This window comes from Plutella xylostella, chromosome 20 (genome assembly GCF_932276165.1).
Source record: "Plutella xylostella chromosome 20, ilPluXylo3.1, whole genome shotgun sequence".
Taxonomy (NCBI): domain Eukaryota; kingdom Metazoa; phylum Arthropoda; class Insecta; order Lepidoptera; family Plutellidae; genus Plutella; species Plutella xylostella.
This window is the reverse complement of record NC_064000.1, coordinates 3,398,053-3,416,105: the sequence shown is the minus strand read 5'-3', so window position 1 is coordinate 3,416,105 and position 18,053 is coordinate 3,398,053. Positions and strand designations below refer to the sequence as shown.

At 36.3% G+C, this 18,053-nt stretch overlaps 1 protein-coding gene across 2 annotated transcripts; it reads left to right on the top strand.

The window, feature by feature from the left end:
* The first annotated feature begins 2,129 nt into the window (after nucleotides 1-2,129).
* Nucleotides 2,130-15,155, top strand: LOC105388885 (PHAF1 protein CG7083). 2 transcript variants are annotated; one of them, XM_048628146.1, is made up of 11 exons: nucleotides 2,130-2,363; nucleotides 5,287-5,369; nucleotides 7,901-8,028; nucleotides 8,440-8,599; nucleotides 9,243-9,338; nucleotides 9,833-9,974; nucleotides 10,825-11,033; nucleotides 13,211-13,335; nucleotides 13,874-14,066; nucleotides 14,546-14,638; nucleotides 15,050-15,155. In XM_048628146.1, exons 1-10 carry the CDS (start codon nucleotides 2,300-2,302, stop codon nucleotides 14,627-14,629), a joined length of 1,284 nt encoding a protein of 427 aa, XP_048484103.1. In that variant the 5' UTR covers nucleotides 2,130-2,299; the 3' UTR covers nucleotides 14,630-14,638; nucleotides 15,050-15,155. The 2 variants fall into 2 exon arrangements, with proteins under 2 accessions (XP_048484103.1, XP_048484104.1); XM_048628147.1 differs by lacking the exon at nucleotides 2,130-2,363 and adding an exon at nucleotides 2,407-2,809.
* Nucleotides 15,156-18,053: the final 2,898 nt, after the last annotated feature.

The window sequence follows — 18,053 nt, the reverse complement described above, 5'->3', positions numbered from 1 at the left end:
TCTGCGCTGTCAGATTATTATTCTGAGAAAATAGAGCATTGAAGGTTACCAGTATGAGTGCAGTAGAAATATATGAACGCCCCGTACTAGACAGAGACCGATATAAGAAAGCAGTGTAGGCAACGTAGCAAAGTATCTGATTATGTCTAGAGGTTGGTACGCATGCGTCATTATATCTTACAACAGGATTGTATTCAGAAAAAAAATATATAAATATATTATGAGTATCATGCAAATTTTTTTTTTTACTGTCGTTGTTATTGTATCTTTTTAGTATTCAAAATAATACGATTAAATATTTAGCATTAATAAATTTTGATTTGAGTAGGCATTTTCAAACAATATAAAACGCATAACAAGATTTAAGGCACTGACTGATTTGAGTAGGCATTTTCAAACAATATAAAACGCATAACAAGATTTAAGGAACTGACACACTAGCGGACGCGATAATGTGCACGGTCATTTGGGACAGTTCGTGCCAGATCGCTCTCGGACGTAAGTCGCGGACGTAACCTTGGGCTGACCTTCAGCTTTCAGACGTCCAAGAGCGATCTGGCACGAACTGTCCCAAAAGACCGTGCACATTATCAGTCGCGGCTGACAGCCGCGTCCGCTAGTGTGTCGGCGCCTTTAAACGTAATGAAAGTCCGTCGTCATTTAATACCCCATCCACACGCTCGGCGAACAATGGCAAACAGCAAACAGCAAACACTGACGTATGGATGGGTGTTTGTCGTTGTTTGCCTGTTTGTGTTTGTGTTCGCCAGTGTTCGGCATCGGTGTCGGTTTTTCTTGCCAGATCAAAGGATGTTCGGCAAACAGTTTGCTACGTATCCACACGTCTGGCAGCGGTCTGTATGCGCGCTAGCATTGCGGGAGGCGGACGTATCAACTTACACTTTGTCGTTGGCGCGCATTTTTTTTTTATGTATGTTCACCGATTACTCCGCCGTTTATGAACCGATTTTGAAAATTCTTTTTTTTTTTGTATTGGGTTGAGCTCCCAGGTGGTCCCATTTTTGTTTTCAGAATTTTATCTCACCCCTAAGGGTGGGTAAAGGGGTAAAAACAGGGTATGAATTTCCATTTTGGACACATATTAACCGATTCTAATGAAATTAAAAACATAAATATAGTTCTTGTAACAAAAAAATATGATGGTGACCTTGAGCTGATCTGATGATGGAAACGGAAGGCAGTCAAGGGAACTCCTCAACGGTATATAGCAACTACCTCGTGTTTAGGCTTGAATGATTCGTATTGATTAGTAGGACTTTTTGGTATCATTTGCATCTTACTTTTAATTAAAAATTATTGCAAATAAACTAACAACTATAAAATAAAATAATAATTAAAAAGAAGAAGTCAGTTTTTTTTTTAATTATTATTATTATCCCACCATCGTCTTTGCTTTCTTCTTATTTTACTTTTTTCTTTCTCTTGCTTTAATTTATATAATAAAAATATGTCAACCCGAAAGTAATAGCTCGTCGTCCGCCGTGTTTGCCGGTTCGGAATGTTATGAGCGTTCGCCGTAGGGATGGCGAAATAATATCGATGTATCGATATATCGATATATTTTTATAAATATATCGATATTTTCCGACGATATATTGTAAACCGATATATCGATACATCGATATAAATAATCAAGTATCGAAAAAGTATCAAAATCGATATATTTTTCATTTAACAATAAAATAACCTTAACAAATACCCTTTTGTTTGCGTCACAACGCAATGCGGCGATACTAGCTCGCAACCGTGTAGCGAGCGAGAGTGTAAATACATGACACTGGCACAAAGTGACAGTTTAAAAAATAGTTTTTATTTTATAATAAAGGAATTTGATTTCGCAAGGTTTTATTCCTATTAAGCTACCGATATATCGATATATCGATATTTTTTTTTCGATATATCGATTTCAGTAACGATATAAAAGAAAATATCGATATATCGAAATATCGATATTTTTTTTCACTTTCGACATCCCTAGTCGCCGAGCATGTGGATGGCTGTTTGTGTTCGGTGATTGTGGTTGGTGTTTGTGACTTTGTTTGCTGTTTGCCGTGTTTGTGACAAACAGCAAGCGTATGGATGGGGCTTAATAGTACGGCCCTGGCAATATACAATCAGCTGTTTATAGTGAAGTGACAGTTCGCTGACAAATACAAAATGGTTGAAAACTAAAGTTGGCAAACAAAGAAAGAAAACGTAATAGCGTAGTTTAGGATAAAATAACAGTTTTTGAAGTGAAAGTGTGATAAAAAATAGTGTAATCAGTGTATCTGGCACAATGTTGGACCTGGAAATAGTCCCCGAGCGCTCCCTGGGCTGCGATTCCTGGGAATTTGTGCTCGGTAAGCGAATGCCCGTAGATGTTTTCACGTCAAGATTTTGCGTTGTATTTTCACCGGACGCGTCTTACGCAATTGTGTTTATGTTGTTTTTATCGTAAAGGTGGTCAGTCAGGGAAATAGTTTCATCATACATTTCGCATGTTACACTTGGTTAACATTGATTTTCAAGAGTGGAAAGTCAGAGGGGCGACGCCAGCCTTTGTTGTGTTGCTCGATGTTTATTTAGCTTTTATTGTTAAACACAGTGTCATAGTTGACCGTGAAATGCGCGTCGTTTTTGTGAAACCACAAATAGTTTTCATGGTTTCTATTTTGGTGGCTTTGCCTGAAATTCCTGAAATATTTTCCATTCATCTAATGATTAGGTATTTCATCATCTCTACCTTTGCACCAAACAGGTGAAAATATCGAAATTTATGGCGAAGGTTGCTGTTTAACTTAAATAGGTACTTTGATAGTTTTCTTTAATTGCATCATGCTATCATTTTATATTTATGAGATCTTTATACTTAGTAAGTAGTTGTACCTATGACTAATGGCTAATAATTACCTATATCAATCAATTTGTTTACACATAAAAACTATAACTTGATTATTTTAATGGATCTAACCTGAACCACACTAATAGAATGTACACCATCCATATATTCCAGATAAAGGCTTTAAAGGTTTTCATAAAATACCTAAGGTCTGTTTTTTTATGTCACATACTTAATTGACAGATTCTGAACAGTTCATCAACAGTTAATTGTAAACTTAAAAAATGTGCAATATTTGGCCTTTTTTAATCTCTTACCTTTGTAAAAAGATGATGATGGTATTAAAAAGAGTAATAAATAAATACTCTGATAGGTACTTAGATGGGTAGGTAGTGGGCAGTAAACACACTCAATTACAAGGAAAGTAAATGTATAATGTTAATTTAAAAACCAATTGATAAGAGGATAATGACAGAGGCTATTACACTTTTAAAACTTACAAAATAAAAATGTAACTTAAAATCACATAATCAGCCATTTTGGACTGTCTCACAGTGTAATAAGAGTTAAAATGGTTTATTTAATTTTTTCTTATCAGCCAGACTTGCTTTACGACACATTCAATTAAATTAATAATATATATTTATCATGTATTTTTCTATATAAACATATTCTATGGCTAATTTATATGTTTTCTATTTCAGTATGTAGATATAATTTAATTTAATTTCTCATAAAATTTGCCTAATGCAGGTAAATTAGGGTAATTCATACTTGCAATAAATATGTTGACCTTTCATTGCCGACATGAATACAACTACAACAACATGACCCGCAGCTGTTAAAACATAGACAAAACAGTTTTGTAGTATGCTAGATACTTGTTTACATTGTGTAGTATTTATTACTTATGCACATGTACGTCAAACCTGTATGAGTTATACTATGCAGTAAGTAGGCACTTGTGAAGTATACAGTATAATACACTAAATTAAACTTACAGTAAGCACTTGTTTCCTTTAAGTTTGTTGTCAGATGTTATTCTTTTAACCATACAAACTGTTAAAGTACTTACATTAATACCTACTAGTATTCAGATACGAGTGTGTAGACATTCTTTTATTTTTAAAAGGAATAAAAGTGCTTTTTACTTTGTTCTCTCTTTTAAACATGACTTTGCTATTGGATAACTGGAGCTGGCTATATGGGATATGCGAAACAAAACTATATTTTTAATTTTCAGTCCACATACATTACATTGCAACAACAGTTTGTGCATGGTGTAAGTCACCAACTGAATAGTTCCTGGTTCGATTCCTGGCTAACTCACTATCTGTAACCTTTATCTGATAAATATCTATCTGAAGATACAATATCTGTGCCTGAGAGAATATACTTAATAGAATAGAATGTATTTTTATTGGTCACCATACTTAAATATTAAAAACATACAAAGAATACCTATAAACTAGGAGCAATGCACAATAGGCGGCCTTATCGCTAATAGCGATCTCTTACAGGCAACCTGAGAGATCCTAATCCTAATTGCGTCATAGGATTACCTAAAGTAGCACTGAGCACAACAAGACAGATTTCCTCATCATGTTTTCCTTCACCTAAATACAGTCGATGCCATCCGACATTGACCTTGAAGGAAATGCGTAGGAGTCGCGTAGTGATAATAATAATAGAATTAAGCGATTCGCGAAAAAAATATACTTCTCTATAACGTAAACAGGTTGTTGACATGAGATAGTTGTTTTGCGTAATCCGACCTTGAATATTATCAGTCAAAATAAAGTGTGATATAATTTCGATTTAGTTTCGATACTTAGTAGGTATGTAGCTGATTTAGCTATGACTGATCGTGGTTTTTTTTTACCGATATTATCCGAATTCTCTAGTGTAGACCGGACAGATAAAAGTAGCGTGGGACGCCCTCCACTACGTTCTCTTGACCGACCGAGTTTCACTACATATGAAATTGAATGCAACGCTGTTGAGATGAGTTGCCTTGTCCCAAGTGATAAATGAGGCGAGACAGGTAGCCGGTGGGTAGATGAGGAAGGCCAAGGACGGGGTGTAGTGTGGTGTCTGGGAGGTCCTCCAGCAGTAGGTGATCATGGACTGATGATGATGAAGTCGAAGTTATCGTTAAATGTATTATTATTATTTCCTACCCACTGGCGTATCGAGTGAGATCACTTCTCTCTCAAAGTAAAGAACGAGGGTTTGAATCCCAGCGTATTATACCTTCGCACTTAACTACCAGTGTAATCTAACTCCTCTTCACCATGGTACCAATTTATTTTATTAATTTAGAATTGAATGCGTGCATGTGTGATTTTATTTATTAGATAGGTACACTGCCTGTAGAAATCCGCCCAGAAGACCATTTTGTATTATTTTGCTCTATGTCAATAAAATGTTTGTTTATGTTCCAGGGATGCATTTCTCGCAGTCGGTGGCCATCATACAGAGCCAAGTGGGCACAATCAGAGGCGTACAAGTACTTTATAGTGATCAGGTAAGACCATTTTTTCAATCATTTTGAAAGTATTAGCCCCAGTTTCATCATACTCGATTAAGGGCTGATTTTTCAATGGTCAGATAAACGTTATCTGAGGAATAAAATTGACAACATTTCAAATAAAATGCTCACCGATTTTATTTTATTTTCGACGAGATATCACAAATTTAGATGACCCGTATTTTTTTATTTCTTAATATTTCTATGTTTTAATATATTTTTTTAATTTCAAAGTTCAAAATATTTATAGTATGATTGACGTCACGTCGAGGCTTTGGATAAAAATATTTTCGTTGCCTGCCTAACCTAAAAAAAAAAGTTGGATGACATTAACTTGACATGAACAAAGGACCAATCAACTTCAACTTCAACTTTATTTTGTGGCAAGGACCAATCACAAACTTCCGTCATTGACAAGGACACATAAAAGTGACAGACATTTGAGTGACGTTTGTCATTGTCATTGTCAAAGTGACATAACATGTTTTTTTTTGTTCATGTTTTAGAAGTAAAAGCGCGTTTAATTATTATGCCACATCGTGATGTCACGAATGATAATTTAGATTTTTATGTTTTTCTCTGAAATAAATCAATAGAAAAATCGGAAACATTTTTTTTTGTGAATATTAGAGCCATATCTCTAAATGGTTTTCGAATTTCAACTGTATAAAATTTTGAAATGTTGTCAATTGTTGCTGTCACTGTCTAATACAAATATTCAGATGTGACAGCATAAGAATTATTCCTCAGGTAACGTTTATCAGCCCTAAGTAGATCATAACATGGGATAAGTTCATCAATTATACGTCATCTTGATATTAAATTCTTGACAGATGTGTTAAAAGTCAACAAGTAATCCCTGGTTATGATCTAACCGAGTATGATGAAACTGGGGCTTACCTAAACTAGCTCCAATCGTCGATAGCCTAGGATGCGCCGGACGTAAGGTGAAGTGCGGTAATTGCAACTAAAAATATTGAAGTCGTAACTTCATCATCTGATAATTCTTTATATATAAGGAAATAGTATTACTGTAAAATCATGCCAAAGTCAAAATTTTATGTAGATTTTATTCTACTATCATGACAAAGAAAAACTCTGAAGAATAAAGAGCTATTGCCAAAAGTTCCGGCAAAGGCAGAAATAGTTGCAATTACCCCTCCTGGCGGGTAATTGCAACTAATCGTTTTATCTCCATATTTTTCTATGTGTGGTGTATATTGTGTATTTGAAACACAAAGACTAAGAGAATATTCATAGGATTGTGGCACTTATCTCCTTGTAACTACGACCAATTTCGCATGAAACTACTGTTTAGCCGTGGGTCTGGTAATTGCAACTAATTTCTCAAAAATAGTGATGGGAACTTTATCGTAATTTTATCGACAGTCATGTAGTGTCTGCCATCGACAAGCCAAGAAGACCATGGTAGCAGAATAAAACTCGGGGATAAAAATTAATAGCTATATTTTTATTAATCAACATTAAATATCTTACTTATGTTTAATCAAACAGCCTTTTTACAATTTTTTTGGAAAGTTTTCGGAATTTACCGCAGGCAGGATGCCGGGTGGAATTTTGCAGGTTTTCTAAAAAAATGTATGCTTAACTTTTATTCTTATTTGTGTGTTATATTATTAGTGATTGTATCGATATATTCATGTTCACTGCCCCATCACTGGCTTTTTCCAATTTCATACAAAAATTGGCAGCTAATTGTAACCACCCTAAAAACTGCAAAATAGTTGCATTTACCAGACTTTGCATTTTTTGTCTGGTAAATGTAACTACACAGAAAACTCGGAAAACAATCGTGTTAGAATAAAACAAATACATACAAAATGACTTACCGTTATTAGTTTTTACTTTTTTTTGGAAAAACCTTGCGAGGAACCACTAAAAACTATTTTATAAAATAAAAATGCACGCCATGTCCATCCGACTCCAGCAGACTCAGAATGGCCGATGACAAAAAGCTTTATAACTCCCACAATTCTTGAGCTATCAGCGCCATCCACATTTTTGGGTAGAACTTTTATGATGTAAAATTGATTTTAGTCTGTCGTTTTACAATGAAGTAACTCTAGAGGGAGTTATTGAAGTTAGTTGCAATTACCGGATAGTTGCAATTACCGCACTTCACCTTACTTAATACACTTTTAATGTACACACAGCTAATGCGTCACTCTTTTCGTACACGCCGATGCAGTGACGAATCATAGCACGGGTGTAATATCCGCGTATACATGTACCTATATTGATGTTAGAAGTTGCAGATTTTTTATAACCAGATAAAAATCTGGGGAATAAGTTATGATGCTGTCGTGTCTGAAGACAGTGATACCAACAATTTTATTCGTCATATACCTAACATTTAACTAACCATTGTAAAATCCGCCTTAAGCAACATATTTTTCAACAACGTCACATTGCAGGAATCAGCCCATACTTCCGCATTCCATCATTTCTGCCTATCCAGCATCAGCATAAATCACCTTGTCTAAAAATCCTGTCCTCTTCATTCCCAGAACCCTCTAGCAGTAGACCTGGTGATCAACATGCCTCTAGACGGGGTCCGCCTGATCTTCGACCCCGTAGCGCAGCGGCTCAAGATGATCGAGGTCTACAACATGAAATTAGTCAAACTTAGATATAGGTGAGTTTTTTAAATACTTTCCAATGCCAGTAGGGATACAGCGTTCCTAGCGCCATCTAGGGATAAGATATGCGATGATTGTAAATGGTAAAGAAATCAATGTAAAATATCCACCGGTACATTAGTAGAAGCAAAGACAGAGTGACGGCACCAGTCTTCCGTCATTTTAGATTTTAATAATTTTGTATTAGCATGACTTCACTGGAAGCTTGTATACCTTAATTTGTACCCGCCTAGATTTTATAAATAAATAGCTCTTTTAATAAAACAACTCGTAAAATGTTGCAAACTGTAAAGTTTTTGTCAAAAATGCATATTAATAAAGATAATTCTATCAGTCTACATGAATAAACTTGCTAAATTAATCTCCTTTCCGCAAAGCTCTATTAATCCAACCTCTTTTTTCCCCAGCGGCATGTGTTTCAACTCTCCCGAGATAGCGCCATCTATCGAGCAAGTAGAGCACTGCTTCGGCGCCACGCACCCCGGCCTGTACGACTCGCAGCGCCATCTGTTCGCGCTCAACTTCAGGGGACTGTCGTTTTACTTCCCTGTTGATAGTAAATTCCAGGTTTGTTTGTGGTTACTATTTGTTTTCGTCTTGATCTGCTACTGTTATTTAACGTTTTTTTTACATATTGTAGTAATAACTAGTGGAGGTAGTAAATATATTCACGAGCAATGAATAAGTTCCAGTGACAATAGCACAAAGTTATTCCTATACGGAAAAGACTTGAACCTTAATGATGCCATCCGCAATATTGAAGTACATTTAACAGCGCATCAAAATATGACCGCGGTCATTTTGGTATCGACATTTTGTAAGTGGAACTTTTTCATTTCTTGTGAGTGTATTTAGAAATATTAACTTCAGCTCAATTTTATACCTACCAAACCAACTACTATCTGTACAAATGACTACAATTACTAATACAATATAAATATAGGTTTAATTAGAGATTTAAGTGACAAATGTGTAACAACTTTTTTGGAAATAAAATAAATTATCATTTATCATATTAATTAATAAATTCTTTACTACACTTGACCCTATCTGAACATAAATATTCTTCCACCTAAAGGTTGTCTTGAAAAAATCGCTTTTAGTGATAAGACCGCCTTTTTTTACCTATGTGTTTATATTTAAGCTTTGTATTATCTATTCTTGCGTACAAATAAAGAATATTCTATCTATCTATCTATCTATTCCCCAGCCCGGCTACGCACACGGTTTAGGCTCGCTTCAATTTCCGAACGGAGCCTCCCCCGTCGTAGCGCGCACCACCATCTACCACGGCTCTCAGCACCAGGTAACATTCTCTACATACTAGCTCTTAGCAATAAGACCGCCTATTGTTCATTGTTCCTAGTTTATAAGCATTTTTTTGTAAGTTTTACTATTTGTGGTGTCCAATAAAGTCATATTCTATTAATTCTGTACAGTCTGCGACGAAGAAACTTGACCTCCTATTCTGAGAGGGGTGTATGAACATAACTATATCCATTTGATGATGTCTATCTATATCCATATTATATCCGTAGGGGCGTTATAACAGCCAGTCTTGGACCTTTGTCATCCAGTTACTATCCACGGATCCACTGTGGGTTAGTGGCCTCCCACATCTATATGTGTAGGCTACCTCACTATGTTTTCCTTCACTGTTAAAGGATGCCTTTGTTATTCTTAATTTTCTTCTTCACCACAGCTCTTGCCATATTATACCCCTATTCGAAAACACAGTAGTAAATTAGTAAATTATTTAATATCACAATACACTTACAGCTTATTTTCTCCTACCCCCAGTCATCATCCCTGCAAGCGGGCCCGCCATCCGCGCCGCCGCTGCCGCTGTCCTGCTCCCGGCAGCAGCTGCACCTGCGGCGCTGCGACGTGCTGCGATCGGCCCACGCCACGCGCGCGCTGCGCCTGCACATGTTCACCGACGGTATGACGTAGTTCCCACACGGGCGTGTAGATGGCGTTGTTATACATCTTCAGTGATGTAGATTCTGAAGGCAGAAATTCTAATTTTAACGCTGTCAAACTAAAAAATTTGCTAGCTAATGACATTTTATGTCATTTACGGAAACAATAATAGAGTCGAATTTTAATAAAGAAATTAAGGTTTTGACAGCTCTAAATTTAAAATTTCTGCCTTCAGAATCAACATCAGTATCGTATCTTCACTGAAGTTACGGTGTAGTTCCGAGACGGAGAGATAGATGGCGTTGTTATTAATTCTTTTTTGGTTTTTTGACATCCGAAATCCCATACATATTTGATGACTGCAAAGGAAAACCAACTTTACTTACCAGACATAAGGAAACGTAAAAAATACAATAACATGGTGGAAGCTCTGTAACAGTATGAGTATGAAACACGATGGCGTTGTTAATTTGTTATGCACATGCACAATCATGTTCATTGACGGTACGGTGTGGTTCGCTGACCATATTCAGTTTGACTGTATGTTTTCTGACGGTACGGAGTAGTTCCGAGACGGTTACATAGATGGCGCTGTTTCATTCACATCTTCACTTACGGTATTATGTAGTTCCGAGATAGAAACATAGATGGCGTCGTTAGCCACTGAGTGAGAGTACGATGTAGTTCCGATAAAGAGTCATAGATGGCGCTGTTATACACAACAATCTTCGATGTATACCCGTTTGCAATAGAATCCAACAATCACGTAAACAAATATGGCTATATAATATATACAAGTGTTTAGCTCTCATCTTTACATTATTAATTGCCTTATATTACATTATTAATTACCCCCAATTCCCCTCCAGGCACAAGCAGAGCCCTAGAGCCCGTCAAACTTAAGGTGACCCGCGTCGTCCGTTTCGGAGACAGCTGTGAGGCCGTGGCCCGCGCGCTCGGCGCCCCCGCGCGGCTGTTCTTCAAGGCGGAGGACAAGATGCGCATCCACCGCCCCACGCCGCGCCGCCGCGCCGCCCCCGCCAGCGATTATTTCTTTAACTACTTCACACTGGGACTGGTAAGATATTTTATATTGATAACTAGCTGACCCGGCGAACTTCATACCGCCTCTTACCCTATCCTACCCTACCCTACACTACCCTACACTACACTACACTACCCTACACTACCCTACACTACCCTACACTACCCTACACTACCCTACACTACCCTACACTACCCTACACTACCCCACACTACCCCACACTACCCCACACTACCCCACACTACCCCACACTACCCTAAACTACCCTACACTACCCTACACTACCCTACACTACCCTACACTACCCTACACTACCCTACACTACCCTACACTACCCTACACTACCCTACACTAACCTACCCTACCCTACCCTACACTACCCTACACTACCCTACACTACCCTACACTAACCTACCCTACCCTACCCTACCCTACACTACCCTACACTACCCTACACTACCCTACACTACCCTACACTACCCTACACTACCCTACACTACCCTACACTACCCTACACTACCCTACACTACCCTACACTACCCTACACTACCCTACCTTTCTTACCTTTTAAACCTTCCCTGGACTTCCACGAATATTTCAAGACCAAAATTAGCCAAATCGTTTCAGCCGTTCTCGAGTTTTAGCGAGACTAACGAACAGCAATTCATTTTTATTATATAGATGTGACGGGTTATCAATTTGGAGTACCTACGCGAAAACATTAATAAATTAGAAGCTCCCGGGGGTGACGTAGGTAGGTACTTATATCCATTATTTATTTATTTATTTATATTTTTAGGGTTCCGTAGCCAAAATGGCAAAAACGGAACCCTTATAGTTTCGTCATGTCCGTCTGTCCGTCTGTCCGTCTGTCACAGCCGATTTACTCGGAAACTATAAGTACTACAGTGATGAAATTTGATGGGAATATGTGTTGTATGAACCGCTACAAAAATATGACACTAAATAGTAAAAAAAAGAATTGGGGGTGGGGCCCCCCATACATGTAACTGAGGGATGAAATTTTTTTTTTCGATGTACATACCCGTGTGGGGTATCAATGGAAAGGTCTTTTAAAATGATATAAAGTTTTCTAAAAAACATTTTTCTTAAAGTGAACGGTTTTTGAGATATCAGCTCTCAAAGTCGTAAAAAGTATGTCCCCCCCCCTCTATTTTTATAACTACGGGGTATAAAATTCTAAAAAAAATAGAGGTGATGCATGCTAATTAACTCTTTCAACGATTTTTGGTTTGATCAAAGTATCTCTTATAGTTTTTGAGATAGGTTGATTTAAGCTACGGAACCCTTTGTGCGCGAGCCCGACTCGCACTTGGCCGGTTTTTGACATTAAATATCCCATACATATTCGATGAGTGCAAAGGAAAACCAACTTTACTTACCGGACATAAGGAAACGTCAAAAATGCAATAACATAGTGGAAGCTCTATAGTTACATTCCCGTCGTCACGTCAATGTACAGCTCGGGGCAAAGAAATGTGACCTATCTGAGGTAGCATTATATTTTCAAAATGGACAGATTTATCTGCTCCGGACTGTACCCGATATACTGAGCAACTTACCACAGGCCAAATTGTCCCGACATTGTGAAACAGGCCTTTACTTACTTACTCACTGCTGGCTCAGCGACCCAAAGTACATAGATCTTGGGCTCCGACATTATAATGCGTCAATATTCTCTATTCTGTCACAAATCTGACCAGTCGGATACTTCCAGAAGGGCTAGTACGGGGCGCATTTATGACGTGACAAAAGTTTTGCATCGCCGCCACTCACATCGCGCAGTCTCAAGAGTGAGCGCGACGGAGAACTTTTGTCACGTCTTATTAGCGCCCTGTGCTATATGGCCAAAGACAAAGACAAAGACATTTATTTGCGTCAAATGTGGTTCATACATATGATGTTACATTTTATAATCAGTTCAGCACATTTCACCTTACAGGCATGCAAATATTTAGGCCAATAAAAATGTATTAATGAAATTTTGCAAAATACAATAAATTGAAACTATATAATAAAATTCTAGACCCAATAAAATTACAATAAATTAATTTATCTGTATACTGATAATAATTATAATAATAATAATATTGTTGATTAAAAAATAAAATAATTCAAATTTCAAATTTAGTGCATTGCAAAATTTCCTATTGCCAGCTCTCTCTAATCTATGATAATTCCACCCCCAGGACGTGTTATTCGACGCGCGCACGCACCAAGTGAAGAAGTTCGTGCTGCACACCAACTATCCGGGACACTACAACTTTAACATGTACCACCGCTGCGAGTTCCAGCTGCCGGTGCAGCCCGACAAGTGAGTCTGAGCTCTATTGCACTAGGCACAAGGTGTAGTTTACTTCAACATGTACCACCGCTGCGAGTTCCAGCTGCCAGTGCAGCCCGACAAGTTAGTTTCAACACCATTTTACATAGCAATAAATATTATTGAATCTTTCAATGGCTGGTTAATGCAAAGATAAATAAACTACCTTATAACGATGTTAGTCATGCAACATTTATTTACTGTTTATAAGACAACAGTGAAAACTGCCATTTTAGATTCATTAGTGCGGCTTAGTACAATCGTGGGCAGATAAACCTTACCCCTCCCAGCATCATTATCATCTATTCATTACAAACCTTTTCCATAGATGGCGTTAATCAAAGTTCCGCCAATCTCTTATCACACTAAAAACCTAAATAAAATAATATAAATCGTTATTCGCTACCACTAGCGGTAACAATAGTCTACGTCTAATAGTCCCACTAATACTGCTATCCACGACGGCAATAGATAATTTTGCGGTTTGTTAAAGCCCTTACAATTGCCCCACCTCTCTCTAAAATTCCAGATCGGACCCGAACTCTCTCGTCGACACGGTCAGCAGCCCGGTGACCATCACGGCGTACAGCAAGTGGGAGGCCGTGTCGGGCGCGCTTCGGGTCTGTGAGCGCCCCGTGGTGCTCAATAGAGCCTCTTCCACAAACACCACCAACCCGTTCGGATCTACCTTCTGTTATAACTACCAGGATCTTATATTTGAGGTGAGAATGAGTAGCATGCCAGTGAAATCTCAATATACTAGAGCGCATCCAGCGTTTGTAACCTATGTGAAAGTATTAGCTAGAGCTAGACAGATGATAGTAATTTTTTTTGACAAACGAGTACCAAAACTTTATTTGGCTACGTAATTTATTACTGCGCTATTTGGTCCTAACAATGACCCATCGCAATCTGTCAATATCGGAAATGTGCGACATACTCAGTACTCGTTCGTTAAAGAAAGTTAGTTAGTTCGTTAGTTTTCAGTTACTCACTTTCCAGGGTACGCGGTACGTATAGAACATTCAGTTGATATATCATTCGAGAAGTAGGTTTCTTTCAAGCACTCCTTTTATGGTAAAACGGTTAGGTTTACCTTACCTTTCCATCTTACTCCTACTTATATATAATAGATATAGAATCATTATAATATGAAAAATAAAGAAGTGTTAACTTAAATTTTAATTTGTGCCAATTTCAGGTGATGTCGAATAACTACATCGCGTCGATCACTCTGTACCAGCCGGAGGGCAGCCGGCCCTACCGCGTCAACTCCATAGCGTGACGTCATCAGGTCAGTTTGAACACCCTGTATACAGGTAGCATTTTATCTCTGACAAGAATACAATTTAATGATTTTGCTGTTAACATAGTTTTATACAGGGTGTTGCAAAATTGGTAATAAATTTGTATATAAAAAATATTCATTCTCCATAGTAAAAAAGTCACGTAACCAACTAAGTTTCTATGAAAAATGAATTTTTTTTTTCGCGAATTTTGAAATTCTGATTTTAGTTTCGGGCTTAGATATAACATGCTGCACATGCTGGTTTCGGCTTAGTATACCCTTTTTGCAACACCCTGTAGAGTATGCTACATATTAGATTTGATCGCGTATTAAATTTCAACATGTATGTTCTGTTATTTTTTGTGATGTATGCTTTTTTTAAAGGCTGGTACTAAAGTAAGTTTATTTGTTTTCTAGGATACTTCAAACCTAGGCAAGTACACATCCTGAAGAAATTGCAGTTTTTCTCCAAAATTTTCATTCGCGTTGAGACAAACATGGCTTGAAAATGTCGCAACATGCAAAAGAAAAATTACATACGAAAGTGACCACATATCCCGTGAAAAAAACACCCAAAAGGATGCAGTATTTATAAAAAAAAAATGTGATAAAACTGTGAAAAAAAAACTAAAAAAAATAAGTGAGTGACAGATCTCATTTGGTGTGTAATATATAAGTTTATTTAATCCGAAATGGACTTTATAATACACGCACGCACTCACGCCTTGTACTAATGTACTCCCTTGCGGGGTAGGCAGAGGTGCATTGCTGCACCCACTTTTCGCCAGAGTGTATGTTAGTCCCAATGTAATAGGGGGCGGGCCTATTGCCATTTTACGGGCACATCCAAGACCCGAGAACAAATATCTGTATTTAAACAAATATCTGCCCCAGCCGGGAATCGAACCCGGGACCATCGGCTCGGTAGTCAGGGTCACTAACCACTACGCCATTCGGTCGGACTTTATAATAGTAAAGTGTTATTTTTTTATCAAATCATTATAATATTAAGTTGTATCCTTTAATAATGGTAAAGGACACTTTTTTTATACATATAATATTTTAATCATATAAATTAGAAAAATATGTTAATTGTGAACGATATTTTTTGTTATCAAAAATGACCTCATATATTTTTTAAGATACCATTTGCGCAATACATTTAAAGAATCAAATGTTTTTTTTTTCTGAAAATTCCCATTATGTGTGTACAACTGTACATGGTTAAGGTAAATGTTTATCTAAAACTTTTTTGTACCACATATAATTTTATTGTTACCCTGAAAATAAATATGTCTGAATTTAGCGTTAGATATGATATATTAGAACTGTTAATATTCGTCTAGCTCTAAATTAGGTATATATTATTATCATAGGTGAGATCTTTCATATATTGTGAATAATCGTATACATTATGGGTCACAATATTTAATTTATTTGTTTAAAATGTGTTGTTTTATGTTATCATATCATCATTATGAATGAAAATCATCACGCTTTCTTATTTATAAACATTTAAGTAATTAATTATTTTAAACAGTGCTATTTCGAATAACTTTACCGAAATTTTATGTTGAATCGGAAAGTACCTACGTTTTTTATCGGTTATAGTACTACATATTTTTGTAATCATGGTAGGTAATTAAGTGAGAAGATGTATAGTTCAATATTACTTACGTGCAGATGTGTTCTTTGTAAATATAAATAGTTTTTACGTAATGTCTGTAAGTAGCTCCGAATATTTGATATCACGAAAATTCGCACCCTCAGCTATACACAATTTATAAGTCTTTAATTTTCTTAACACACTTACCTATGTCTACCCGAAGTCAATTTATTGTGTTAATCAATCAATCAATCAATTTCATTGGTTTCCACAAACTGTTCATCCGTATTTATTTTAAATGACGTTCGACTACTTAAACCAACTGGGTCAGATAACTGCATGGCAGACTGTACGGTCATGTGCAGAGAACCTGACCCCCTCTCATAGTAACAATGCTTCTGAGAAGGGTCAGATTTCTCTGCCTTATACTGCATAACTGTATGGCAGACTGTACAAGAAAATTAAAAACTTATACTTTGAAAACAGAAGTGAATGGTTTGAGCTTAATAAGTTTAGTCTCTAGTTGGTAGCACGGTTGTGATATGGCTCTGTAATTTTTTGGACTAAACAATTTTGGCTGTAGTTTTTTCAACTTCAGTGTTGAATGTATTAAAAATATACACACTTTATAATGTAGATGAAGTCGTATTTGCAATAAAACCTAATGATATTATGACGACTTTAGGCGAGGCGATTCCAGTAAAAAACCAATAAAAGTGATTTTGAAGCAACCATCACAACCACCATCTAAAATACTTTGTTAAATAATCGACCATTGTAAATTAATACATACTTTTAACAAAGGGGAAATTTTAGTTTTGAGATAGCTAATTTAAATTTTGTGGCGTACCAACCGCTTTTTGTGACAAAAAACAAATGTTTTTATTATGGAAAAATAATTTCACGCACATGCCATTCCTGTCGTATGGGACTTGTATTGAAAACGTTAGATTTTCGTAGATTTTACTTATTTATATGCACAATTTAAGTCGTGTGCTTATGGCTGTGGTGCCATAAAAAAAATAAAAAAATTGACAAATACAATAAAAAAAGAAATAATTGTAAGGGAAACGTTTTTGCTATTTGAGTTGATCTTATTAATTGAAAAGATTAATTTAAATGGCAAAAATCGTGATATTTTTATATTAAATTACGAATAGCTTATTTTGGTCGCTGTGTTCACAGGAATGTTAGTGTAAATGAACTTAAAAAAAACATAAAAATGTAAACTAACACTTCTTTATATTTCACTTAGTCATAATCTTGTTTGTATGTATCGTAGGGATGTGTCAGTCTGCTTTCTTTTAAAAATATATAAAATTTTAGTTAAAAACCAAGTCTTTCAGTAAATAAAAACATATATTATTAAAGTATAATTTTAAGATTTTTACTTGTTGTAATTAATTAGTATTAATTACACATACATCTGTAGTAATAAAAACACAATTCATGCAAAAAAAACTATCCAAAAAGCGTTTTTAATTAAAAAATATCAAAATCGGAGGCTGACACATACAAATTGTATAATAATATACGTGTAGTGATACGTTATTTTATGCATTTAGTCATACATATAGCGACTTTGTTATGATAAGTGATAAAAAGAGACCGATTCGACCAATCCGTGATGGTGTGAGCGTTGACATGACTATCTCAAATGTGGAAAATGAAAATAAACTACTTCACATACTAAATACTTAACCCCTTATTCATAAAAAAGTAACTGGACGCTTCAGCTATTGAAGTTCTCTGACAGAGAACAATTTGTTCTTTAAATAAACTAACCCCCTTATTCATAATCATTATCATTTGTCC